Source organism: Hemiscyllium ocellatum, chromosome 13 (genome assembly GCF_020745735.1).
Source record: "Hemiscyllium ocellatum isolate sHemOce1 chromosome 13, sHemOce1.pat.X.cur, whole genome shotgun sequence".
Lineage (NCBI taxonomy): Eukaryota > Metazoa > Chordata > Chondrichthyes > Orectolobiformes > Hemiscylliidae > Hemiscyllium > Hemiscyllium ocellatum.
The window spans coordinates 85,897,202-85,923,859 of NC_083413.1; the positions used below are offsets into that span (position 1 = coordinate 85,897,202).

Sequence of the window (26,658 nt, forward strand, 5' to 3'; positions counted from 1 at the left end):
TGAAGATATTTCACAGCACATGCATGCTGATAAACATCCAAAGGAAGATCTGTATGAAAAGGATAAAGTTATTTATTTTATTTAATAATTTTAAATTATTTAACAACATGCAGAACAACTGAAGCTGACCAGTTTAACAATCTTGCTTTCAAGGTGAAATCTAAAAGTCCAGAGTTCACAGTCTGGAATTCCTTTGTTGAGGTGATTGATTAGCTTGCCTGCCAATAAGGAGTCAGAGACACTTTATTCTCTTTTAAAATTCTTTCAAAGGCCTCTGATTCTCATTGGCAGCATGGAAGGAGAATATTTACCATTGAGATAAAGGTTGCATTGCAGATAACCAACTGTTTATGACCCATTCCAGAAGTTAATTCCTGTTGTGTAGAGGCTTTTCCTTAGAGACAATCGGTTTCTGTGCACCTTGTAACACAGTGGTAAGCAATCCAACCCCATCAGGAGGTACATGAGGTGAGACAATGAGCTAGTTGTATTATTATTGGACTGTCACTTCAGAAACCTAGAGTATATTCTGATGAACTGAGTTCAAACTCAATCAAAATCTGGGTTTAAGAATCTAGTGATTACCAAGAATCCATTGCTGATTGTGAGGAAACTCCATCTGGTTCACTAATGTCTTTTAAGGGAGGAAATCCGTCAATTTACCTGGTTGGACTAACATCCATAGCGATGTGGTTTACTCTTAACTGCCCTCTGGGCAATAAATGCTGGCCAACCCAGTGACACCCTCATCCTATGACTGAATTTTGAAAATAAATTATGCATTGATTGTCTGGGTGACTTGGGGATTCTTTGAAAGATTATTGCCAATTCCAGCCACAGTGGCCATCTTTGTTTTTGGAACAGTCACTAAATATTTTTTAACATTTGTGACCATTTAGATTTCAGTGATGATTTAGAGTTTTACAGAAATAAGGCTCCTCAGACTAATTTTCCAGCACTTGTATCCAATCATGTTTCAATTGATCATCTAAACGCTTCAAGTCATAGAGATATACACGAACGGAAACAAACCCTGCGGTCCAACTCATCCATGCCGACCAGATATTCTAAATTAATCTGGTTCCGTTTTCCAACACATGGCCCATATCCCTTTAAACCCTTGCTATTGACGTACCCATCCAGATGCTTTTTAAATGTTGTAATAGTACCAGCCTCCTTCCACTTCCTTTGGCAACTCATTCCATAAACGCACCACACATTGCGTAAAAAACTTTCCACTTAGGTTCCTTTTAAATCTTTCCCCTCTCACCCTAAACATATGCCCTTTGGTTCTGGACTCTCCCAACTCAGGGGAACAGTTGTCTATTTATAAGATCCATGCCCCCTACAAACCTCTGTAAGAGCACCCCTCAGCCTCTGACCCTCCAGGGAAAACAGCCCAGCCTATTCAGCCTCTCCCTGCAACTCAAGAGCTCCAACCATGGCAACATCCTTGTAAATCTTTTCTGAACCCTTTCAAATTTCACATGCTTCCTATAGGAGAGAGACCAGAATTGCACACAATAATCCAAAAGTGGCCCTACCAATGTCCGGTACAGCTGCAGCATGACCTCCTAACTCTTATACTCGATGCTCTGACCAAAAAGGAAAGCATTCTAAATGCAGCTTTCACTAGGTAGTATATCTGAGACTCCACTTTCAAGGCACTATGAATCTCCAGTCGAAGGTCTCTCTGTTCAGCAACACTCCCCAGGACCTTACCATTAAATGTATAAGTCCTGCCCTGATTTGCCTTTCCAAAATGCAGCACCTTACATTTATCTAAATTAAACTCCATCTGCCACTCCTCAGCCCATTGGCCCATCTGATCAAGATCCCTTTTTTTGCTGAGGTAAACTTTTTCCTGTCCACTACACCTCCAATTTTGGTGTCATCTCATACCTCCTATATTCACATCCAAATCATTTATATAAATAACAAAAAGTAGTGGACCCAGCATCGATCCTTGTGGCGTTGCACTGGTCACGGGCCTCCAGTCTGAAATGCAACCCCCCCACCACTACTTGCTGTCCTCTATGTTTGATCCAGTTCTGTATCCAAGTGGCTATTTCTCCGTGTTCCACATAATCCAACTTGTTAACCAGTCTACCATGTGGAACCTTCTCAGACGCCTTCTGAAGTCCATATAGATCATGTCCACTGCTCTGCCCTTATCAGTCCTCTTCATTACATTTCAAAAAACTCAAAACAAGTTTGTGAGACATAATTTCCCACGCACAAAACCATGTTGACTATTGTAGTGGTTCTGTTCGCCGAGCTGGAAGTTTTTGTTGCAAACGTTTCGTCCCCTGGCTAGGGGACATCATCAGTGCTCTGGAGCCTCCTGCGAAGCGCTTCTTTGATGTTTCTTCCGGCATTTATAGTGGTCTGTCCTTGCCGCTTCCGGGTGTCAGTTTCAGCTGTCCGCTGTAGTGATTGGTATATTGGGTCCAGGTCGATGTGTCTGTTGATGGAGTTTGTGGATGAATGCCATGCCTCTAGGAATTCCCTGGCTGTTCTCTGTCTGGCTTGCCCTATGATAGTAGTGTTTTCCCAGTCGAATTCATGTTGCTTGTTGTCTGAGTGTGTGGCTACTAGGGATAGCTGGTCGTGTCGTTTCAGAGAACAGCCAGGGAATTCCTAGAGGCATGGCATTCATCCACAAACTCCATCAACAGACACATCGACCTGGACCCAATATACCAATCACTACAGCGGACAGCTGAAACTGACACCCGGAAGCGGCAAGGACAGACCACTATAAATGCCGGAAGAAACATCAAAGAAGCGCTTCGCAGGAGGCTCCAGAGCACTGATGATGTCCCCTAGCCAGGGGACGAAACGTTTGCAACAAAAACTTCTAGCTTGGCGAACAGAACCACTACAACAAACACCCGAGCTACAAATCTTCGCACAAACTTTGAACATGTTGACTATCCCTATTTAGACCTTGCCTTTCCAAATATATGTAGTCCTGTCTGTCTGGATTCCTTCCAACAACATGTTCACCACCAATGTCAGATTCACCGGTATATGGTTCCCTGGCTTTTCCTTGCCACTCTTCTTAAATAGTGACACCATATTAGCCAACCTCCAGTCTTCCGCCACCTCACCTGTGACTATCAATGATCCAAATATGTCAAAGAGGGGGCCAGCAATCACTTCCCTGGCTTCCCACAGAGTTAGAGGGTACACCTGATCAGGTCCTGGGAATTTACCCCTCCTCATGAATTTTAAGGCATCCAGCACTTCCTTCCTCTAATATGGACATTTTTCAAGATGTCACTGTCCATTTTCACACATTCAGTGTCTTCTATGTCCTTCTCCATGGTGAACACAGATGCAAAATACTCATTTAATATCTCCCCCATCTCCTGCGATTCCACACAATGGCTGCCTTGTTGATTTTTTTTGGGGGGGTGGGGGTGGGGGGAATCCTACTCTCTCCCTACTTACCCTTTTGCCCTTAATGTATTTTTAAAATCCCTTTGGAATCTCCTTAACTCAATTTGCCAAAGCTATCTCATGTCCCCTTTTTGCCATCCTGATTCCCTCTTAAGTATACTTCTAATGCCTTTATACTCTTCTAAGGATTCATTCGATCTCTTCCTGTCTATACCTGACATATGCTTCCTTCTTTTTCTTAACCAAGCCCTCAATTTCTTTAGTCATCCAACATTCCCTTCACCTACCAGCCTTGCCTTTCACCCTAACAAGAATATACTGTTTCTGGACTCTTGTTGTTTCAGGCAGGAACAAAGCAGAGGAAGAAGTAAATTAAGCTGCATTTATTTCAGTGCAAGACTCCTAACAGTAAAAGCAGGTAAACTCAGGACGTGGTTAGGAACATGGGACTGGGATATCATAGCAATTACACATTTTCGAGCCATCCCTTTACCTGCGAACCTCCACATCCAATCAACTTTTGAAAGTTTTTGCCATCAAAATTGGCCTTTCTCCAATTTAGAACTTCAACTTTTAGATACTATCCATCCTTTTCCATCACTATTTTAAAACTAATAGAATTATGATCACTGGCCCCAAAGTGTTCCCCCACTGACACCTCAGTCACTTGTTCAGCCTTATTTCCCAAGAGTAGATCAAGTTGTGCACTTTCTCTAGTGGTTACATTCACATATTGAATCAGAAAATTTTCTTGTGCACACTTAACAAATTCCTTCCCATCTAAACCCTTAACACTATGGCAGTTCCACTCTATGTTTGGCAAGTTAAAATTCCCGACCATAACCACCCTATTATTGTTACAGGTAACGGAGGTCTTCTTACAAATTTGTTTCTCAATTTCCCGCTGACTATTAGGGGGTGTTATAGTACAATCCCAGCAAGGTGATCATCCCTTTCTTATTTCTCAGTTCTACCCAAATAACTTCTCTGAATGTATCCCAGGAATAGCCTCCTTAAGTACACTGTAATGCAATCCTGTATCAAAAATGCCACTGCCCTTTCTCTCTTGTTTCCCCCCCTCTTTCTGTCCTTCCTGTAGCATTTGTATCCTGGAACATTAAGCTGCCAGTCCTGCCCATCCCTGAGTCACATCTCTGTAATTGCTATGATATCCCAGGCCCATGTTCCTAACCATGCCCTGAGTTTATCTGCCTTCCATGTTAGGCTTTTTGCATTGAATTAAATGCTGTTTAGTTTATCTCTTTCTCTGCTTTGTTCCTGCCTGCCCTGACTGTTTGACTCACTCCCACCTCGGACGACTGACTGTGTGGAGTTTACACATTCTCCCCGTGTCTGCGTGGGTTTCCTCCGGATGCTCCGATTTCATCCCACAGTCCAAAGATGTGCAGGTTAGGTGAATTGGCCATGCTAAATTGCCCATAGTGTTAGGTGAAGGGGTATGGGTGGGTTGCGCTTCGGTGGGTCGGTGTGGACTTGTTGGGCCGAAGGGCCTGTTTCCACACTGTAAGTAATCTAAAATCTAATCTAATGTAAATCCTCCCAAGCAGCTCTAGCAAATCTCCTTGCCAGCATATTAGTACCCGTTTAGTTCAGGTGCACTCCATCCTTCTTGTACAGGTCTCTTCTACCCCTCCAAAGATTCTAATGATCCAAAAATCCCTTCTCCATTGCACCAGCTCCTCAACCACACATTCATATGCTCTCTTCCTCCTATTCCTACCCTCACTAGCTCATAGCACTGGGAGTAATCTTAAATTCTTGCCTAATTTCCTGTATTCTTCGTTCAGAATCTCATCTTTTTTCCTTCCTATGTCATTTTTTCCAATGTGTACAATGAGCACCTGCTGATCCCACTCCCCTTTGAGAATATTCTTCAATGTCTCCGAGATATCCTTGATCCTGGCACCAGGGTGGCAACACACCATTCTGATTTCTTCCTGTCGGCTGCAGAAACATCTGTCTGTGCCTCTGACTAAAGTATCCCCTCTCATAATCGATCGCTTGGAACCTGACCATACCCCTTGTTATATTAGAGCCAGTCTCAGTATCAGAAACTTGGCTATTTGTGCTACATTCCTTTGAAAGTCCATCACCGCCTACGTTTTTCGAAATAGCACACTTGTTTGAGATGGGGATAGCCACAGGTGATTCCTGCACTACTTATCTCCCTCTCTTACCTTTCCTGGCAGTAACCCACCTACCTGACTGTATCTGCAATTTTCCTCCCTTCCTTTTAACTGCTTTCCATCACACCCCCAGCTCCTTGTAAATTCCTCATTGCCTCTAACTGCCGCTCCAAGCGATCCATGTGATCTGATAGAATTCACAACCAAATACATTATCATCAGTAACATGGAAATTCTCCCTAATCTACCACATCCAACAGAAAGAGCACATCACTCTACGAAAGGCCATCTTTGCTCCTTAACAATCTACAGAAAATAGCACAATCGTACTGCTCTAAAAAACACTGCTGCAGGCAAACGTAATACCTATGTTCTTTACTTTTAAATTTTAATAAAGAGACAGATGTCAATAAAACATAACCAAAAAGAATCCAATCTACTCGCTGGTTAGAATAAAGTCAGCAAAGTTACATTTAAAAACCATGCACTTCTTTACTCCTGTGCTGTGAGCTCTCCCACCCAGGTTCCTCCAAGGTCAGCTATGAATTTTGCTGCTTGGTAATTTTTCTTAGACGCACTCTAATGTTCAGAAATACTTGAACTCAAAGGCAGTAGCTATACAGATTCACTGCTATGTCAGACAGCAGTGTAGTTTCTTTCTTTCTTTCGCTCTCACTCGTGCTCTCTCTTGCTCTCTCATGCTCTCGCTCTGACCATGTGTTCTCTGCCTTTGTTCTCTTCCTCCTTTTTAAAGTACCATCGTTTTGATCCTTTTCTCCCCCCAAAGTTCCAAAACAATGCAGCAGCTTATCAAACAGTAATTACTGTTCCTGGAATTCAAGGAAATCAGCTGCAACACCTAAAATACTGCAAAAAAAGTTATAGCTACATTTTGTTCCCATCCTCCATCTTGGATTGCCCTTCTTAAATATTTTGATGGTTCCTGCCTCTGCTGTACTTTCAGACACAGATTTCCAGATATTCACTACCCATTGAGTGAAAAATGTCTTCCTTAAATTCCCACAATATCTCCTTCCCGACTCAGGCGACTGACTGTGTGGAGTTTGCACGTTCTCCCCGTGTCTGCGTGGGTTTCCTCCGGGTGCTCCGGTTTCCTCCCACAGTCCAAAGATGTGCGGGTCAGGTGAATTGGCCAAGCTAAATTGCCCGTAGTGTTAGGTAAGGGGTAATATGTAGGGGTATGGGTGGGTTGCGCTTCGGCGGGTCGGTGTGGACTTGTTGGGCCGAAGGGCCTGTTTCCACACTGTAAGTCTAATCTAATCTAATCCCTTTGAATCCATGCCCGGCAATTATTGACCCCTCTGCTAAGGGGAAAAATTTCTTCCCTGTTCGCTCTATCTGTGACCCTTATGATTTTGAGTGCCTCAATCAGTAATCTCTTAGCTTTTTCTGCACTAAATAAAATAATCCAAGGCTACCTAGCTACACTGTTCATAGCTGAAACACGCCAGCCTAGGCAACATCCTAGTGAATCATGTCTGCTGCCTTTATAATGCAGTCACATTCTTCCAATATTGTGGCAACTAGTTCTGCACACAGTATTCCAGCTGTGGCTTAGCTAATATCTTGCTCTATCATAACCTCCTAGTTCTTGTGTTTAGTGCTTCGAATAATAAAGGCGACTAGGTTGCCTTAACCTGTTGCATTTAAGCATCTGTGGACATGTACACCTACGTTCCTCTGATGTTCTGTACTTAGAAGGTCCTACCAGTTATTGTGTACTCCTGCCTTGTTAGTCCTCTCAAAATGCATTATTTCACACTTTCCTATATTAAATTCAATTTGCCACAATTCTGCCCATCGTCGCTATTTACCACACCACACCATCTGAGCCAAACTGGACTGACATCATTCCGGTGGGTTTCCTAGTGCCGTTTGGTGGGGGTTTAAACTAATTTGGCAGGAGTATGGGATATGGAGTGGAGTTACAATAGGGAAGGTAATACAGAGACAAGTATGGAAGGAAAAATGACAGTCTGGAGGGTAGAGCTTATATAGTTAAGTTAAGACACAAGGGAACTTGGCAAGGCTGCATGGTATTTATTTTAATGCAAGGAATATTGTGAGGAAAGCAGATGAGTTGAAGATGCTGACTGAAACATGGGAATATGCAATTGATATCACGAAGACATGATTGGGGGAGGGGCTTTGTGTTCCCAGATAAGAGATTATTGTGTGAAATTAAAGTGTGTGGGATTTTATTAAAAATGGATTGAAAATTGATTAGCAAACTAAAAACAAAGAGTAGGAATAAACACACCTTTTTCTGAATGGCAGGCACTGACTGGAGGAGTATCGCTTGGATTGGCACTGGGACCCCAGCTATTCACAATGTATGCTCATGATTTAGATGAGGAAACTAAATGTAATATCTCACATTTGGATTTGACTTAAAGCTGGGTGAAATGGTGAGCTGTGAGGAGGATGCAGAGATGTAGCAGTGTGATTTGGACAGGCTGTGTGAGTGTACAAATGCAGGGCTGATACCGTAAATACGGATGAATATGAGATTATCCACTTTGGTAGCAAAAAAAGGAAGGGAGATGATTATTTGAATGGTTGTAAATTGAAGGAGGGAATGTTCAAAGGGACATGGGTGTGTCCTCATGCTCCAGTTGTTGAAAGCAAGCCCTGCAGGTGTAGCAGGCAGTAAAGATGATAAACTGTATGTTGACCTTCACAGTGAGGGGATTCAAGAACAGGATTAAGGATTTCTTGCTGCAGTTATACAGGGCATTGATGAGGCTACATTCGGAATATTAAGTACTGTTTTTTGGCTTCTCTTTTTGAGGAGAGATGTCCTTGCTACACAGCGAATGCAACAAAGGTTTAACAAATTGATGCCTGGGACGGCAGCACTGACATATGTGGAGAAATTGAGTGGGTTAGGATTGTATTGACTGAAGTTTAGAAGAATCAGGTAAGATCTCATAGAAACCTGTAAAATTCTAATTAGCCAAAACATGTTCCCGATGGTGGGAGGAGTTGAGAAGCAGGGATTACAGTTTAAGAATATGGGATAAACCTTTCAGAAGTAAGATGAGGACAAATGTTTTTACCTAGAGAACATTGAGCTTGTGGAATTCACCATGACAGAAAGTGGTTGAAGCTATGATATTATGTTTCAAACATCATGTAGAAATAGCTCTTATGGCTGAAGGGATCAAAGGATATGGGGGAAGGGTGGAATTAGGGTATTGAATGTCATAGAATCACCATAGGATCCCTACAGTGTGTAAGCAGGCCATTCACACCGACCCTCCGAACAGCAGCCCAGACACCTGTAACCTTGTATTCCCTATGGTTAATCCACATAGTCTGCACATTACTGGAAACTATGGGGCAATTTCCCATGGCCAATCCACCTACCCTGCACATCTTTGAACTATGGAGAGGAAACCCACACAGACATGGGGAGAATGTGCAAACTCCATGCAAGCAGTCACCCTAGGCTGGAATTGCAGCTAGGATCCTGTCATTATGAGGCAGCAGTGCTAACAGCTGAGCCACCATTATGCCTGCACCATGAACCTAACGATCAACCATGATCATGTTGAATGTCAGAGGGGTTTAGGAGTTAAATAGCCTACTCCTACACCTAACTTCTATGTTTCTATGAAATATACAAAATACTTGAAGAGAAAGACAGAGTAGATGCAGAAAAGATGTTTATCCTCTTTGGGTATTTTGAACCATGGGTCACAATTGAAAAATAAGCTGAGTGCCATTTTAGTCTGAAATAAGAAGAAATACTTTTACATGGAGGTTTGTGAACCTTTGGAATTCTCTGCTGTAGAGGGCTGTTGCGGCTCAGTTTTTGAGTACGCTTAAGGTGGATGTTGATAGTTTACTGATTACCAATGGCATACAGGATTATGGATAAAAAGCACCGAAATGTTTCAATCAGCTATGACCATTGGTGTAGATTCAACAGGCTAAATGATCCACTCCCATTCTTATGTTCCTATAACAGTTCACCCTTCCCCTTAAGAAAGCTCATCAGTGTTAGTGTAAAGTAACACACCATTCTGGAGTGGCGTGTATGGCTGCTAAAACATCTGTCTTTACCCTGTGCTAATTGAGTCTCCTACCAGTGTTGCTCTTCTTCCCTTATGCAGCTGGACACTGGTTGCATTTCCCAGAGGAACCGTTACATTTTCCACACAGTTGATAGTATGTTGCGGGAAAAGTACAGCAGGTCAGGCAGTATCCGAGGAGCGGGAAAATCAACGTTTCGGATTGGAACCCTTTGTCAGGAATGAGGCTGGGAGCTTCAGGGGGTGGAGATACTATCAATAGATACTACCTACCCTGCTAAATCCTTCTGGTAGTTTTTGTTTTTAATCCATGTTTGAATTGTTCACTAAGTTTGAAGAGTATAGGCTGAGATCAGTACGGGCTGTATTCTTTGGAGTACATATCAATATGCCAAATAATTATGCTCATTTTTTTCCCACAAATAAGTGTTCTTTCTGTTGTTCAGGTGGGAATATTACGACAGCAGCTGCAGGACAATGAAAAGGTTCAGCATGATATGGTGGTGCAATATGAAACACAGCTGAACATATTTCGGGAAGAGGTAGTGACAAGATATCACACAGTTCATTTTTAAAGGAAAATCCATAAATTATATGTTGATTCGTATTTTTCAGTCACTTACTCCATCAAACCCTTTTCCTCCTTCCCTCTGACAGAGGACCTGTGATTGTTGCACGTTTCCAGGTCTGTACATTTCTCGCTCAGAGAGTTGGCCATTCTAACTATTTGTGTTTAAATACGCACTGCTGGGCAATGTGCAAATCCAGATAAATCCTGCTGTGTCTTGATGCCTAAAACAAGTGTATGTTGCCATGCTTGTTGGCTGCACAGCTGATTATTTTCTCTCTTCACCTCTCTCCGAATCTGGCCAAATTATTATTGCCATCTGTACCCATCCAAAATTTGACTTAGTAATGTTGCTTATGCCCTATTAGTAAGCAAGCTATAACTGGAGAATTTTGGTACTGTTGTTACCTTATCCTGAGATGGAACTCAATGTTAAAATATCACATATTGGCTTATCATGTGTCTGGAAATTCCCTTGACTCAGTGGACTTGTTGCTTTGTGCATAATCCTAAGTTGTTCAGAATCCTGAAAGTGGTTGACCCATTGCAGATGGCATCGTGACACACAGGGTGCAAAGGTGGACAGCGAGGTGGAGTATGTGTTTACTGTAATAAATAAATGGATAATTTACATTCCAACTTTTATACTTTCAGATTGGGAAATTGAAGAAAAGCTATGAGAAATTGCAGAGACGACAGTTGAAAGAAAAGAGGGAGGATGTCAAGGAGAGATCAGAGAAGGAAGGCATGTCTGAACTTAACAGGTTGAGCAAGAAGGTCGAGGTAAACAGTTGTTCAGTTCAGTTTGTTTGATTTGGATTATTTTGTCATAAAGTCTCATCAGTGTGTTCAGCTGCCAGTGTATTCATTACATAGGCAATAACGTTTTTTTGTTTTTGCCTGACTTTCCACTGCAAGGTGGAAGTAGTGTGTAAACATGGACCATTGTAAGTGTGCACTGTGTTTTATGGCAGTTTTGTAAATACCAGGAGTTCCATGCAATTTTACAATCGTTCGACCAGTTGTTCTGAGCCAGGGTTAATGCTGTACACAAGTTCTTTCCACCCTATTTTATCTAGTCTTATAACATCATATTTTCCTCTTCCTGTCTCCTGTACATGTTTATCTTACTTCACTTCAAGTGTAGCTACATGATTCACCTCAACTACTCTGTGGTGGCAAGTTTCACATTTTCACCATTCTCAACGATAAATAAATTTCTCCTGAATTCCTTATTGGCTTTGTCAGTGATTATTTAATATTTAGTTTTGGATTCCTTCACAACTGTAAATGCCTCCTTTACGTGATCTGTTTGAATGATGGAGCATGTTAAATAGGACAGTGACCTTATCCTCATCCTGCTTCCTATGTTCTTAGTTACGTGTGCCAACCTTGCAAAAAGTTTTTTCAGTTTCTGAACAGTCAGTTGGCTCAACAATACTTTAGAGTGAATCCTTTTGAAGCATGGTCACTTAGAATGTAGGAAATGTGATAAGCGACTTGCATGCAAGAATATCTCAAAAGCAGCATGCTTTTTAATGTTGTGTGAGGGATGAATGTTGAAGAGCTCCCCATCAAATAATTGAATAGATATGTTACATTTTCCTTGGAATTGAAGCCTTAGATTAGTATCTCATCCTAAACTCGGCACCACTAACAGTTCAGAAGTTGATTGTTTCAGGTTTTATTACCAATTTTATAATGCTTCAAAAATGTGGATAAATGAATGTTTTCAAGGCTAGTGTGTTGTTTTATTGTCTTTGGGAGTGACTTTTTTCTCATTTACTGAATCTCGCTGAAAGCATTTTTGATTTTAGGAGTTTCGAGAGAAATCACTGGAATGGGAGAAACAGAGGTTTTATTATCAACAGCAGGTGGCATCATTGGATGCAGAGAGGAAGCTGCTGGCAGAACAGTGCAAAACTATTCAGGTATAACTCTCGAACTGCTTTTGGCTACATGAAACAACCCGTCTTGTGCACATGTGAAAATACCTTGGGCAGCTTATGCACTTCAATCATTTGAAAAGAAATCAAATTGAATGGAACAGGTTATGTGCCAGAAACAATCACAAGGCTGTCCTCTTACAGAACTCAGTAGACATGAAACATCTTCTTATTTTTGTGATTTCCAGTTATTTGAACTTGGAAGAGTTTGGAGATGGTACATAAAAATCCAGCATCTTGCATACACATAGTGCAGAGTTTGGGATAATTTATGCTCTTGTTTGCTTTACTTACTGTTTGCTGGCGATGAGTGTCAAAGTAATAATTGTTAGTTCAGATGCCCTACTTCATTGTAATAATACACAGAATGTTGGACCAGCAGTAATTATTCTTTCAAGCTCAGTGTCACTGATTTCCGCAATAAGTGATTGGCCCTCAAATTCTTTTTAAGGGGCAGGGGGTTTACTGCTCACTGTAAGTGATTACAGATAAAACTTAGTGTTTTGTTTTCTCGTTAGTTAATCCAGCCATACCTTTCATTAGTCTCATAAACATTATCTGAACTGCTTCCAATGTATTTCTTGCATAAAGAAAATAATTCTGTAAAATGTAGTCTACATGTAGTCTTAGTATTGCCCTGTGTAACTCAAGCATAACTTCTCTACTTTGCTATTCACTTCCTCTCACAGTAAGTATTAGGTTTCAAAGTTACTTGCTGCACCTGCACACCAACCTTTTGTGATTTTGGCACAAGAACACCCAAATTCTCTGCTTCTCAGAGCTCTAAAATCTCTCTCCATTTCATGAATGCACTACTTCAAAATGGACAATTTTGTGTTTCCACTTTGTTTCATTAAGTAGACCATTGCATGCTCACCTAACCTTCCTTTTAGCCTCTCTTTGTAGCCCTACTTATACACAATTTATTGTATGAATTCCAACAAAACTAAATATTCAGGCATCCTGAAGTTTGCTGGAAATAGTAATTATAACATGTTTTATGATGTGAACTTTGTGTTTGTATTCACTGGTCAGAGGGACGCTTCTGATATAGAAATCAGAGAGAAGGCCTGTGATATAATTAAAGAAATGAGCATAGATAGAGTGGTCTGGCAGATTTAAAGGTGGATGAATCTCCAGGGCCAGATGTTGAGAAAGGCAAGGGGTACTTGCAAAAACTTTCAATTCTTTTCTGGTCACAGGAGAGGTGGTGGAGGGATAGCAAATGTGGTACTGTTGTTCAAGAAGAGAACATTGGATAAACCAAGAAACTGTAGGCCGGTCAGTCTAACCTCAGTGGTGGAGAAATTAGTGGAAGCAATTCTGAGGGATAGAACTAATCTACATGTGGCGAGTCAGGGAGTAATCAAGAACAGTCAGCATGGTTTGGTCAAGGGGAGTTCTTGACTAACCAACTGGATTGAATTTTTTGAAGACGTGATCAGGTATGCAGATGAGGGCAGTGCTTTTGATTTGTCTACTTGGACTTCAGCAAGATTTTTTCTAAGGTCTTGCAGAGGATGCTGATAGGAAAGGTAAGAGCCTAAGGGATACAAGGAAATTTGGCAAATTAGATCCACAATTGGCTGAGTGACAGGAAGCAGAGGGTGATGATTAAGGAGTGTTTTTCCAACTGGAAACCTCTGTCCAGTGTATCTAATAGAGATCAGTGTTGAAGCATTTGTTGTTTTGGTAAATTGTGTAGCCATGAATTAAAGAGAAGAGGTTAACCATTGAAAGAGTAGATCCCATTAGCGACCAAGGGGGTAAGCCACAGGATGTTGGAAAGTGTTGAATGAAAACTTCTCTCTAGTCTTCATCTGGAAAAGGAGAATGGAACTATAGAATTCAGGAAAAGGTACTATGAGGAACATGCACAGTTTGACCTGGGAAATGGGGAGATTTTTGAGGCTCTGTCGGGCATAAAAACACAAATCTCCTGGCTCTGATGAAATGCATTCTCCTGTGGGAGGTGAGGCAGAAAATTGCAGGGGCTTTGACAAATTATTAATTCCCCTCTGGCCAGGAGGGAAGTGCCAGAGGACTGGAGGTCAGCTAACATGGTTCCACCTTTCAGGAAGGGTGATAGAAATGAATCTCACGTCAATGATAGGGAACTATTAGGAGAAAATTCTGAAGGAGCAAATTAATACCCACTAGGAAAGGCATGGGTTAATTAAGGATCGTCAGCGTGGCTTGGTCCAAGGGAGATCATGCCTAACAAATTTGTTAGAATTTTTTGAAAATATGATGGTATGTAGATGAGGGAAGTTCAGTTGATGTCATTTATATGAATTTTAGCAAAGCTTTTAACAAGGTCCCACATGGAAGACTAATTGAGAAGTGAAACTGACGGAAACTTAGCGAGATGGATCAGAAACTGACTTAGTCATTGGACATAAAGTGTAGTGGTAGAAGCTATGTGAATAGGATAGTTAAGAAGGATATGAGACACTTACTGCCCTGAGCAGTGGCATAGAGTATGAGAGCAAGGAGGTAATGTTGGAGTTGTACAGAGAATTGGTTAGACCATAATTGGAGTACTGTTTGCACTTCTGGTTGCATCACTACGGGAAGGATGTGATAGCACTGATGAGGGTACAGAAGAGGTTCACCAAGATGTTGAAAATGTGTTGTTGGTTAAAGCACAGCAGGTTAGGCAGCATCTAAGGAATAGGAAATTCGACGTTTCAGGCATAAGCCCTTCATCAGGAATGAGGAGAGGGTGCCAGGCAGGCTAAGATAAAATTTAGTCCAAGAACTCCCCACCTACGTTCGGGACACCACCCACGCCCTCCACCTCCTCCAGGATTTTCGCTTCCCCGGTCCCCAACGCCTTATTTTCACGATGGACATCCAGTCCCTGTATACCTCCATCCCCCATCACGAAGGACTCAAAGCCCTCCGCTTCTTCCTTTCCCGCCGCACCAACCAGTACCCTTCCACTGACACCCTCGTGGAAATGGAATTGTATTAATTCATGATTAGATGCTTAAATGCAAGGGGAGAGAAAAGAGTGATACCTTTAATAATGGTTGCTTATCCCACATCTGTGATTCTGCTTGAAAATGCAACTCATTGACATGATTAATTACTGGATTATTTCTAATAAGATTCTTTGTAGGAAATTAAATGCCTGAAGCTATTGATTATGAAATTGTTTTAAGGTTATGTTAAGTACTGCTACTGACACTCCCAGTGAGTGAGCAGTGAAGAACAGGTAGTACCAGGAGAACAAGTAAACAGGATTTGGAAAGAGCAGTCAATCGGAAGAGTCATTCTCTTATGAAAGTCTGCACTCCCTTTAGCTACAAGGAACTAAACAGCTGGATGGGGAAGCATTATGGAAAGTGACTGTAGTAAACCTCCTTTGGTGATGAGTCACAAATATTGCAGTACACGTCTGGAGCATAACTGTGCTGGAATCATGTTGATTGTGACTGTCCAAAATTTGCCCATCGAGTGTTTGAGTTCCCCATTTTTAAAAGCTGCATGTGGCCAGACTTTGCTAAGAACTGCTTTGCATAATGCATTCTGTATCCCAATTCCCCTTTATGTGAAACTAATTCTAGTACCTCTTAAGACTACTTATTACTCAAGCTTCCTCTGACACTGATTCCCTATATGCCTGACGTTCTGTTACTGAAAGGCTCAGTGGGTTAACCACATCTGTTTTGAAGTTTTTATTAACCAAAATCTTTTTAATTCATTATTTATCGATAGTGAGTAGATTATTATCTAGTCAACCTGTGAGAGATGTTAGCACAAACCTCTGGCGGGACATGAACCCAAGCCTTCTGGTCCAGAAGGAACAACAGTATGTGTACAGTTACTAAGTGTTCAAAATATTTGTTGTTGAAATCTTGAGTGCTATCTTCATTCAGTGTAAATAGCTCAATGAAATTAATATATTTTCTTTGTCTGGCAGCACAGAGGTGGAACAGTTTATCAGCCCCAAATAAGAAAAGTACCTTTTAAAGAAATGTTTCAAGCAATAAAGTTAGATTAGCTAATATCACCTAACATGGATTCAACATCAAGTTTAGTCTTCAGATGGACTGGGATCAGAGGGTGGGCACAATTGGACTAATGTGCAAAGGCATTATTCAGTTGCTGATTCTAACTGTTTTTACAAAATATTTTGATTTTATATTACTCTATATTGGTCAATAGGTGAAAATTAGACTATTTAAGAAGCACATTCCTAGGGACATCTTGACTATTAGACTAAAATAGCAATGATGTCAAACTTGAAGACATGGCAAAAAGTGAAGAGGAAACTATTGATTGCAAAGGGACGTGAGCTGGCAGAATGGGCAGTCAAGTGGCAGAGGGAATTGTAGTGATGCCTTTTGGCTGGAAGGTCATGGAGAATCAATATAGACTAAATGGCAGTGTCCAGTGAGTTCATGTGCAACTCTTGATCATTGAAAGTGGCAGGATATATTGTTAGAGCGATATGGCAGATGGGATGATCAGATTAAAGTTTTCAAAATATTAGTGGGAGCTGGTTAGATAGATACATAAAACTCTTTGCACTGGTTGCGGATTCAAAGACCAGGAGGCATCATCTAAAATTTCAGTAGCCGCACATTCAGAATCAGTTCTACATGTAAAGGATCATTGCAATTTGGAATTTTTCTTCACAACTGGCCATCGGTGCTCAATTAGTTTTATCTCGAGCCGATACATATTTGTTAACCAGAGAAATTAAACAATACAGAGCAAAAGTGAGTATACATACTTAGGATAATGTAAACATGAAGAGTGCCTGGAAAGATGCAGAGACAGAATTTAAACAAACAAGTCAGATCAGGGCAAGGGAGATGATTTCTGTTTAGTTTGCAGAGCAAGGGAAGTGGAAGCTTAGAAAATGGTCTCAATCCTGATTATCCTGTACTTGTTGCATGTGGCGGTAGAAGAGGGGCTTAAGAAGATGATAGATTTTGGACTAATCAGTTGGTGTCATCTCCAGATGACTCAAGACCAGTCATTGGCTTTGTTGAAGGAAAGCGAGGCCAGATAATAATTGTTATGGTCCAAATAGATCTGGTGATGTATAATCTAGTAGACTTTGTGCTAAGTATACTGTTGTCTGCATGCCTTAGGCTTGAAGTGAAGCTGAGTAGCTGTCACAAAAGAACAAAAAGAATAAAGCCATTCAGCCCTCCAAGCCTGTGCCGATCATCATACCCTAACTGCACAATCCAAAGATGTGCAGGTCAGGTGAATTGGCCATGCTAAATTGCCCATAGTGCTAGGTGCATTAGTCAGAGGAGGGTGGGTTACTCTTCGGAGGGTGGGTGTGGACTTGTTGGGCCGAGGAGCCTATTTCCACACTGTAGGGAATCTAATCTAATCTAAACTAAAAAACAAACCTTCTGTCCTTACTCGCTCCATATCCCTTTATTCCCTCCCTTTCATGCAACCATCCAGACGCCTTTTAAGTGTCGTCAACGTGCCTTCTTTCACCACTTCTTCTGGCAATGTGTTCCAGACTCCTACCACTCTCTGTTCCCTTGCATATCTCTTTCAAACTTTCCCCTTCTCACCTTGAGCCTGTGCCCCCTTGTAATTGAAACTTCAACTCTGGGAAAAAGTCTCTCATAATTTTGTAGACCTTTCAGCTACTGTCTTTCCAGTGCAAACAATCCTAGTCTTTTTAACCTTTCCTCGTAGCCAATACGCTCAAGACCAGACAACATCCTGATGAACCTTCTCTACACTCTCCCCAAAGCTTCGTTGTAGCATGACGACCAAAACTGCGCATAGTACTTCAAGTGCAGCCTAACAAGGCTTTTGTACAGCTGCAACGTGGTTTGCCAACTCTTGTATGTCATGCCCTGGCTGATGAAGGCAAGTGTGCCATATGCCTCCTTAATCACTTTGGCCACCTGTGTTGCCACTTTTCAGGTTCTGTGGATTTGCATTCCCAGATATGTCTGTATGTTGTGTTACTAAAGTTTTTGCATATTTACAGTATAATTCACGCCTAAATTTGATCCTCCAAAATGCATCACTTCCCATTTGTCTGGATTAAATTCAAATTGCCATTTCTGTGCCAAGTCACCAATCTATCTATATCTTGCTGTATCCTTTCACAATCATTGGCATTATCAGCAGCCCAGTTACAGGAAGCTACAGTCAGGAAGGGAGAGAATAAAGGTTCTACTTTGATCACGATGAGGGCGTTGAACAAATCACCAGCTACTTAAGAATATGGTGAATAAGGGACACAGTCAATGTGAGGAAATTTCAGCAGAGTGAGATAAAGGTTGAGTGAATATGTATGATCTTGGAAATTTGGTCTAAAGTGAAAATTTGATGCAAAGGGGAAAGAGGTGCTATTCAGTGAGATGTCTACAAGAAATAAAGTCTCCAGAATGAGAGGTTATTGGGGGAGGATGATTTGTAGTGAGATCAGCTGCAGAGTGACGTTGCAAGCCACAGCATGTGAATGCAGGGAAAGAAGCTGAGGCAAATAGAACTGATGAATATTTATCGTATTTAAAGTAAAATTAAGATCTTCCACCTTAAACAGTTTTCTTATTCCTCTTTCTTAAAAATAGCTAATAAACTTGATACCAGTGACCTTTATGTTTTACAGAAACAAAGTATTATGTTAAAGTGTAAAGATCAAGAAATTTAGAGTCATTAATTTATAAACTAAATCAAATGCGATCGTGATGGCTGAAAAGGTGACATGTTATTACTGCAACTTATGGGGGTTGCTGGACAGCAATGTGATCCAGAGTGACCACATCTATAGCAAATGTTTGCAGCCTGAAGAACTTTAGATCCCAAATGAGGAGCTGGGGTCTGAGCTGCAGAATCGGCACTACATTAGGGAAGGAGAAAGTTATCTGAACTCTTTGCTTCATAGATCGGTCATATCCTTCAGAGTAAGTAATTCAGAATTGGTCTGTGATCAGGAAGGAGGGTGTGCCTGCACATGAGGCAGGTATGAAAACCTTGCGGTTATAATTGAGGAGCCTTTGCCTCTGCAGTTGTTTAGTGGTTACAAAGTTCTTGCAAGCTGTGTGGATAACAGTGGGACTGTAGGGAGGACGTGCAAACTAACCAAGAAATCTTGGTATAGGGAAATATTCAGTTGGAGAGGAGAAAATAGGAATATTGTTGTGTTAGGGGACAGATACGTTTCTCTGCAATTGTAAGCAGGAATCCTGAAGGTTGCCATGCTAGTGCCAGTGTTAAGGACGTCTCGTTGAGGCTGGAGAATATCTTGGAGGAGGGAGGGAAGAGTCATCCACATTGGTACCAGGTACATTGATAGGACAAGAAAGGAAATTCTGTTGATAGAATTTGAACAGTGAGAATCTAAATTAAAAAGCAGAATGTTCAAGGTCATAATGTCAAACAGGCTTGGGTAAAGAAACTGAAATGTGTGGCTCAGAAATTGGTATGGGATGACTGGTTCACAGTTCGTGGGCATGGGAACTTGTACTGGAGTAGAAGGGAGTCATGCTGGGAGCAGTGTCCTGGAAAGTCAAATAACTAAGCTGTAGAGATAGTTTTAATCTTATAGATAGAAGGTAGAATTCCTACAGCGTGGAAATAGGCCCTTTAGCCCAACAAGTCTATGCCAACCCTCCAAAGAGTAACCCACCCAGACCCATTCCCCTACCCTATTACTCTATATTTACTAATGCACCTAACCTACACATCCATGAACACTATGGGCAATTTAGCATGGCCAAATTACCTAACCTGCACATTCTTTGCACTGTGGGAGGAAACCGGAGCACCCAGAGGAAACCCATGCAGACACAGGGAGAATGTGCAAACTCCATACAGACACCAGAAGCTGGGATCAAACCCAGATCCCTGGTGCTGTAAGGCAACAGTGCTAATCGCTGAGCCACCATAAACACAGTCCCTGCAAGTGCAAACCTGCCACATGCGAACTCCATCCGATACTTGGTCAGGATGGGGAATGAACCCATGATCTTGGTGTTATTAGTACTCTAATTAGAGTGGGAGGACATTTTTGGAAATGAGAAATGTAAGGTTAGGAAGGTAGAGGAAATGATATTTTTACAGCACAGCTATTTGGATAACGATACCCAGAATGGAAAAGGAAGGAACAGAGTAGACAAAGATAGCAAAACAACAGTAAGTAGAGTCACAGAGGTAGGGGAGTGGTAGAGAAAGGTAAAAAGACAAAATCAATGTGTGTAATTTTTGGAAAGAAATAAATGAATTAATAGCACAAATGCAAATAAATGAATATGTTCTTGAAACCATTACAAGAAGATCAAAGCTAGAAACTAAATATTCAGGGGTATGTGACCATTTGAGAGAAACAATTTCTTTTCATTCCGTCTCAAATATGTAACCACTTAGTCTGAGATTATGTTCTCTGCAGCTACTCTGTTAAATCTAGTAAGAGTCTTGTATGTTTCAATGTGGTCATCTTTCATTCTTCTCACCTGCAATGAGTATAGGCCCTTCCTACTCAACCACTCTTCATCAGACAGTCACTGCATATCTAGAATCAAGCTAGTGAATGTCCTCCAACTGACTCCATTGCCAGTGTACCTTTCCTTAAATGCGGGGCCCTGTTGTGGCAGGCTCCTTTAAGATTCTGTAGAAGAGCCAAGCTCAACACCTTGGTCAGGAGATTAGAGAGATACAGGAGCTGGTGTGTTGTGGCTAGGAATTAGGGCACTAAGAAGTGTAAAATGAAAGGTGGTCATGACTGGGTAATAAGAATATGAGAGCATAGGAATGAAGAGGCTGAAAGGGGCCCTGAAGAAGAAAACAGAATGCTGGATGTGTTTAGAATAGTCTGTATGAAAGGAAAGCCATATTGTGAACCAACACCATAGTTACATGAAATAATAGGTCATGCAAGATTGGTCTTAAGAAGTATGTTAAAGCTGGAAAGAGAAGCAAAGAAAGCTACATCTCGGAGCTCATGTGCCTGAAGTCTCAGCCAGGGAGGAGAGAGTGCTTGAAGTTGATGATGTTTGAGATCAGAATCAGTGGAGTGAAAATATTTCGAAGGGTTATAGTTTGGTAGAAGTTACACTGAGAGAATTGGGTGAGGCATGGAGGGATTTGAAAGCAAGAATGACAGGCATTGACTTCAAACCTTTTATACCAGCGTGGGTGCAATTGAGGGAGCTGGTCACAATAGCAGCTGAAAGGAGCCAAGAAGCACATCTGGTCAGCACTAACTATAGGAGTAAGAGCAGCTTCTTCAACCCAGAAAGGTGACGAGTTAGCAGCTACAGTAAATTGAAAATAACAGTGCAGAATCTGGAACAGAATGGGAGCCTAAAGCAACAGGTCAGAGCTAATGAAAAATTCTCTGTGGATGAAGAATAAACTGACCCCAAAAACAAATCAGATGCTGGAATAGAGGGAGTGCAGCAGTGAGTGAGAGTTCAGTGCAAAGCAATAGTGAAAGTGGAAGTCAAAGTAAGGCTCAGAAGCAAATGGAGGAATGACCTTCAGCCCAGGAAAAGAAAGCCATCTATCCGGGTAAAGCTGAGAAGCCAATCCTGAAATCTTGAAACTCAGCAGGTAACAGTAAAGGGAGGGCAGTTCTAGAAAGAACAGATTTCTTTAAACATGAAGCAGTTGAATAGCAGACCAAAATTTCAGCAGCCACCGTATGAATTTTCTTTTGGCAGAAAACCTGGTGTAAATGATGGGCAAGACCTGGAGTCTGGGAAATAGAAATGAGCAGAGTTGCAGACAATGAAAAGAGCAAAGACAGGAGCTGAAAATTGTATCAGAAAAATATTCAGAAGTGTTCCTTGTGCTCAGTACAGCAGACTGCATGGGCACCAGGTCCTTTATTTCTGTCTGCCAATGTTAGAAGCTAAGGAGGCTAAGTTGAAGGTTGGGTTATACTTTATTCCTTTGGTTTGCCACGGAAAGCTTGTTGTTTCCTACACTTCAGAAAGCAGTATCACGATTTTTTGATTGCTCGTGAATATCAGTCATGAAATTTGAGCAGTGTTTGAAGGGATTTAAAATTAAATTGGCTACACTTGACCTGACAAAGGAGCAGTGCTCTGAAAGCTTCTGATTTTAAATAGACCAGTTGCACTATAGCCTAGTGTCATGTGATGTGCATTCAAACACCTGTGCTGCTGCTCCCTGTTGAATTGACTTTTTCAGAAAAGCTGCAGTTGCACAGCCCATCAGTGATTCCGCTGTCAAACACTGCCTAGAAATCCTGCCCTGTTACACCTCGCCACCAACCAGAAAACCTTTACACCTGTGATCTGAACATGTGACTAAATAAAAATGTAAAATGGTCTCAATTTCTATTTTTGATGGAGACAAGTTCTGAACACTTTGTTTTCCCCTTAAATAACATCTCTCTGCAAGACTTTCCTACGTGCATTGTAAGTGATGTGGGCTGTTTGACTCATTAGACTGCTTGGAGCATTCTGCTGTGATTTGACCTGAATATAGTGATTATTTTAATTGCCCAGCTGGTATAATTTCAGTTCCATCTGTGCACTTGCTCTTGCCTGATTTGTTCTGAGGCCTTCTTCTGTTTGTGTCCTTCATCAGCAACAGACTGTAAAATATCAGACTCAGCTCAATGGTCAGAAACAGCTCATTGAGCAGACTGAGCTAACCAACCAATCAGAAATGCAGCACCTGAGGAGCCAGTTGGAACGAGCCAATGACACAATCTGTGTAAATGACATGACTATGGAGAGGCTGAACATGACAGTGGATGAACTGAAGGGTGCGAACCAGCAATTTAAAGAGGGACAGCAACTTTTGCAGGAAGAACTGCAACAATTGCAGCAACTCATACAGGTTGGAGCATTCAAATTTAATTGTGATATAAGTTATTTCCCTTTGTGAAAAATTGTGGTACTTTAAAATCTATTTACAAATTGAAATCAAGTTTGCTCTCCCACGGAAACAATTGGGTCATAGTGAATTTTAAAATAACAAAAGGAGCTGTTAAAGTATTTTACAGAAAGCTGGGTCCAGAGCTTGAAATTGATTGAATGTGGCTAATTTTCTGATTGGAAGTTAACTTATGGAGCAAACCATACTCCAATGTAAGGAGTATTGCACTCTGATATTTAATCCAATGTCCTCCTTCTGTATTAGAAATCTTTGTGTTTCCATTATTATGGGTTTGGAGTAATAAGAAACATTTTGCTTTCAAGTAGAGTCCAGTGGAAAGAAGGGGTGTACAGCCTTTTTTGATGATGCAGGCATGTACACTTGGTAGCAATAGGATACACCCTGTTTGTGTTCTCTCAAGATGTGTTATTAAAAGGCCAAATCATGATCACATTAGTAATACCCCTAAAGTTTGCGTACAAGCAGTCATTGCAAGTTACGTTTTGCAGTTTCAATGCTGGAAGCAATGAAACAAAGACTTGTATTACTTCTGGCTTGAAAATTTAAGAGTGGTCTACATCTACAGCATCATTGTATTGGAGCAGCTAATCAAGTTTCATTTTAAAAATGTTTTATTACTATGGGTACAAAATCTAATGAAACAAGAGTTCCAACTCTTTGGAATTGTAGCACATCCATATCAAGTTGAATATCCAAAGTCCTTTTAGTTGAATTAGTGGATGGGTTTATAATTCAAGGCAATTTGATGTAATAACCTTTTCAACAATAACCTGACTTCATACTTAGTGTATATAATGGCTGTCAACTGAACAATTCATAACATTCAAAAAGAGAGAAGTCTTCATGCCACCAATAGGGGAAAGAAAACTGATGGACAAAATTTTACTTTTTAACATCTTCGACTGTAATAAACCACTAAAAGCAATACACTTTAAAGCTTTTATCAGAGTTTTCCAAATAAATAGGTACATGTCACTTTAGTAGTTAACACAGCAAAGATGTGTAATTACAAGAACTTCCATTTACTTTTTGCGTAACACTTGCAATCTCACATTTTATCCAAGTAGGTCTTCACCCTGAGGGCTCTCTGACATCCCACTTTGACAATTGAGACACATTCACCAACAGTCATATCCATATAAAGTCTGCTGCTACAGTTAGCACTATCATGGTGGATGTCTATGAAATATCTCTGATTTGGGTCACATCAGTTCATGATGACACACAACATTCAAGAAAGCCCTTTCTGTGACCCATTAAGTAGTCTGGTGGGTCTGCTAAAGTGGAAACAGCAATAATGTTTTCATGTATCAAGCAGAAAGTACAGGCTGCAATTACCTAACAATTTATCCTTCTTGGTTGCTATTCCCAATGCTAGTCCCAGGAAATGTAGACATTTCTTGAACCTAATTTTTAAAAAATTTAACTTATTTACTCTTGTTATGACACATCTCTGGCACAGTTGGGACTTGAAACCTTCTGACCTATAGGTAATTCTTAGATCCTAATGTCATAGTCAGGTAATCAATTAACCCTTTTTCAGTATATCCCTGGCACATGTAGCATAATGGTGGAGATCCTGTGTCTGAGCCAGAAGACTTGGGTTTAAGTCCTATTTGCTCCAAAGATGTCTCCAAAATGTCTAAAGTTAAAAATCACACAACACCAGATTATAGTCCAACAGGTTTAATTGGAAGCACACTAGCTTTCGGAGCGACGCTCCTTCATCAGGTGATAGTGGAAGGCTCGATTGTAACACAGAATTTATAGCAAAAATTTACAGTGTGATGTAACTGAAATTATACATTGAAAAATTGATTGTTAAGCCTTTCATCTGTTAGAATACAGTGATAGTTTCACTTCTTGCATGTGTAATCATGTCCAAAATGTCTGAACACATTATTTGTGAATACCTCTCTCCGATTTGACAAACAAATGGTTAAAATTTTTGATTCAATGCAAAATCAAGGTATGTGTGTCTGACAGGGCAACCAATAAATGACAATAGCTTGAGCTGATTTTTTAAAACTGAAGCTGAGTTGGGTGTGTTGCCATTTTATTCCCTGTATGTTCTTGCTGCATGTACAGAGATCATTAATGCTTATTAATACAACACCTTAAAGATAACATCTTCATGGATATTTTGTTAGTTTTATTGGAGAAGTGGTAATATAACAGGACTAGTAATCTAGAGACAAATATTCTAGGCGTTGGTATGGAGAAGTAGCTAAAAGACTGAGTAAGCAATAAACTCTATCTACAAAGAAAAGTTGTCTTGGTTTCTGTCTCACCAACAAGCTTGGATCTGTTGTGTGACATGATGCTTGATCCCACGAAAGAGGAATCGTGCTTGGCGAATATTTTGAGAATGTAACTAAAGAAATTGATAAGGAAGAGCAGGTGGATGTGGTTAAGATCCTACAAAAGTGATTAGCATGTAACATTAGAGTCATAGGGTTGAAGAAGAAGGAATTGGAGGTTCTGTATTGGTATAGATAGAGAACTGGTTGGCAGACAGGAAACAAAGAATTGGAATGAACAGGTCCTTTTCCAAATTACAGGTAGTGATTAGTGAGACCCAAGCTATTCACAATATGTGTTAATGTTAGTTGAAGGGACTAAATGTAAATCTCCAAGCTTGCTGGTGACATAATTGTTTCTCTAAATAATCTAGATCCCTCAGGATTGTGAGCATCTATCAAATCGCCTGCAAACGTTTTTGTAGGAAAGTAATCCCAGCTTCTCAAAGTTCAGTTAGGCTGGTTTTTGATCAATCCTGGAATCATTCTGCACCCTCTCTAAAGGTTTCAAATCCTAAAGTGAAATGCCTAGAATGTGATCTAAAACTTCAGTTCATTCTGAGTTATTGTTTTGGATAGTTAGATTAGATTAGAAACCCGGAAACAGGTCCTTCGGCCCAACAAGTCCACACCGACCCGCCGAAGTGCAACCCACCCATACCCCTACATTTACCCCACCTAACACTACGGGCAATTTAGCATGGCCAATTCACCTGACTCGCACATCTTTGGACTGTGGGAGGAAACCGGAGCACCCGGAGGAAACCCACGCAGACACGGGGAGAATGTGCAAACTCCACACAGTCAGTCGCCTGAGTCGGGAATTGAACCCGAGTCTCAGGCGCTGTGAGGCAGCAGTGCTAACCACTGTGCCACCATGCCGCCCACTACAGTTCCATTTGTCCCTTGCCATTTACAAGATTATGTGAACCTAAAGAAAGTGGGCAATGATTATACTTTGTTACCTTGCCCACATGTTTTCTTGTCACGCATGAGTCTATGTAATGGGTGGTAGGCTGTTTAAGTCATCACGTGCAAGTCTGTCTCACTGTTCTAACCAGATGCCCATGCTCAGAGCTTTGCAACAAGCTTTAAATAGTGAGCAGGAAGCTTGACTGATGTTAAATCCAACCCCCCCCCACCCTTTTTCCCCCCAGTCCAGGATATTCAAATGGTTTGTAATCATATAGTCCTACTGAATGTGAGACCTTTTGGATTCATGTGGTTCAGCTAATGTTTGGACTGTTACTTCTTTGACATTTGACATTAAATTGGTGTCCTGAACTATTTCCCATCATTCAACATTCCTTTTATCTATCTCTGTCCATTCAGTCAAGCTCTGCCATTGGCCTAGTAACTCTATGC

General features: G+C 41.0%; 1 protein-coding gene across 3 annotated transcripts in view; it reads left to right on the plus strand.

Moving 5' to 3' along the window:
- cep63 (centrosomal protein 63) overlaps positions 1 to 26,658 on the plus strand; it is a 120,596-nt gene that overhangs the window by 34,868 nt on the left and 59,070 nt on the right. For 2 of the 3 annotated variants that reach the window (XM_060834347.1, XM_060834348.1), the window contains 4 exons: positions 10,057 to 10,152; positions 10,833 to 10,961; positions 11,996 to 12,109; positions 22,679 to 22,933. In XM_060834347.1, coding sequence (XP_060690330.1) covers positions 10,057 to 10,152; positions 10,833 to 10,961; positions 11,996 to 12,109; positions 22,679 to 22,933 — 594 coding nt within the window. The remainder of the gene's footprint in view (positions 1 to 10,056; positions 10,153 to 10,832; positions 10,962 to 11,995; positions 12,110 to 22,678; positions 22,934 to 26,658) is intronic. The other variant, XM_060834349.1, reaches the window with a different exon arrangement.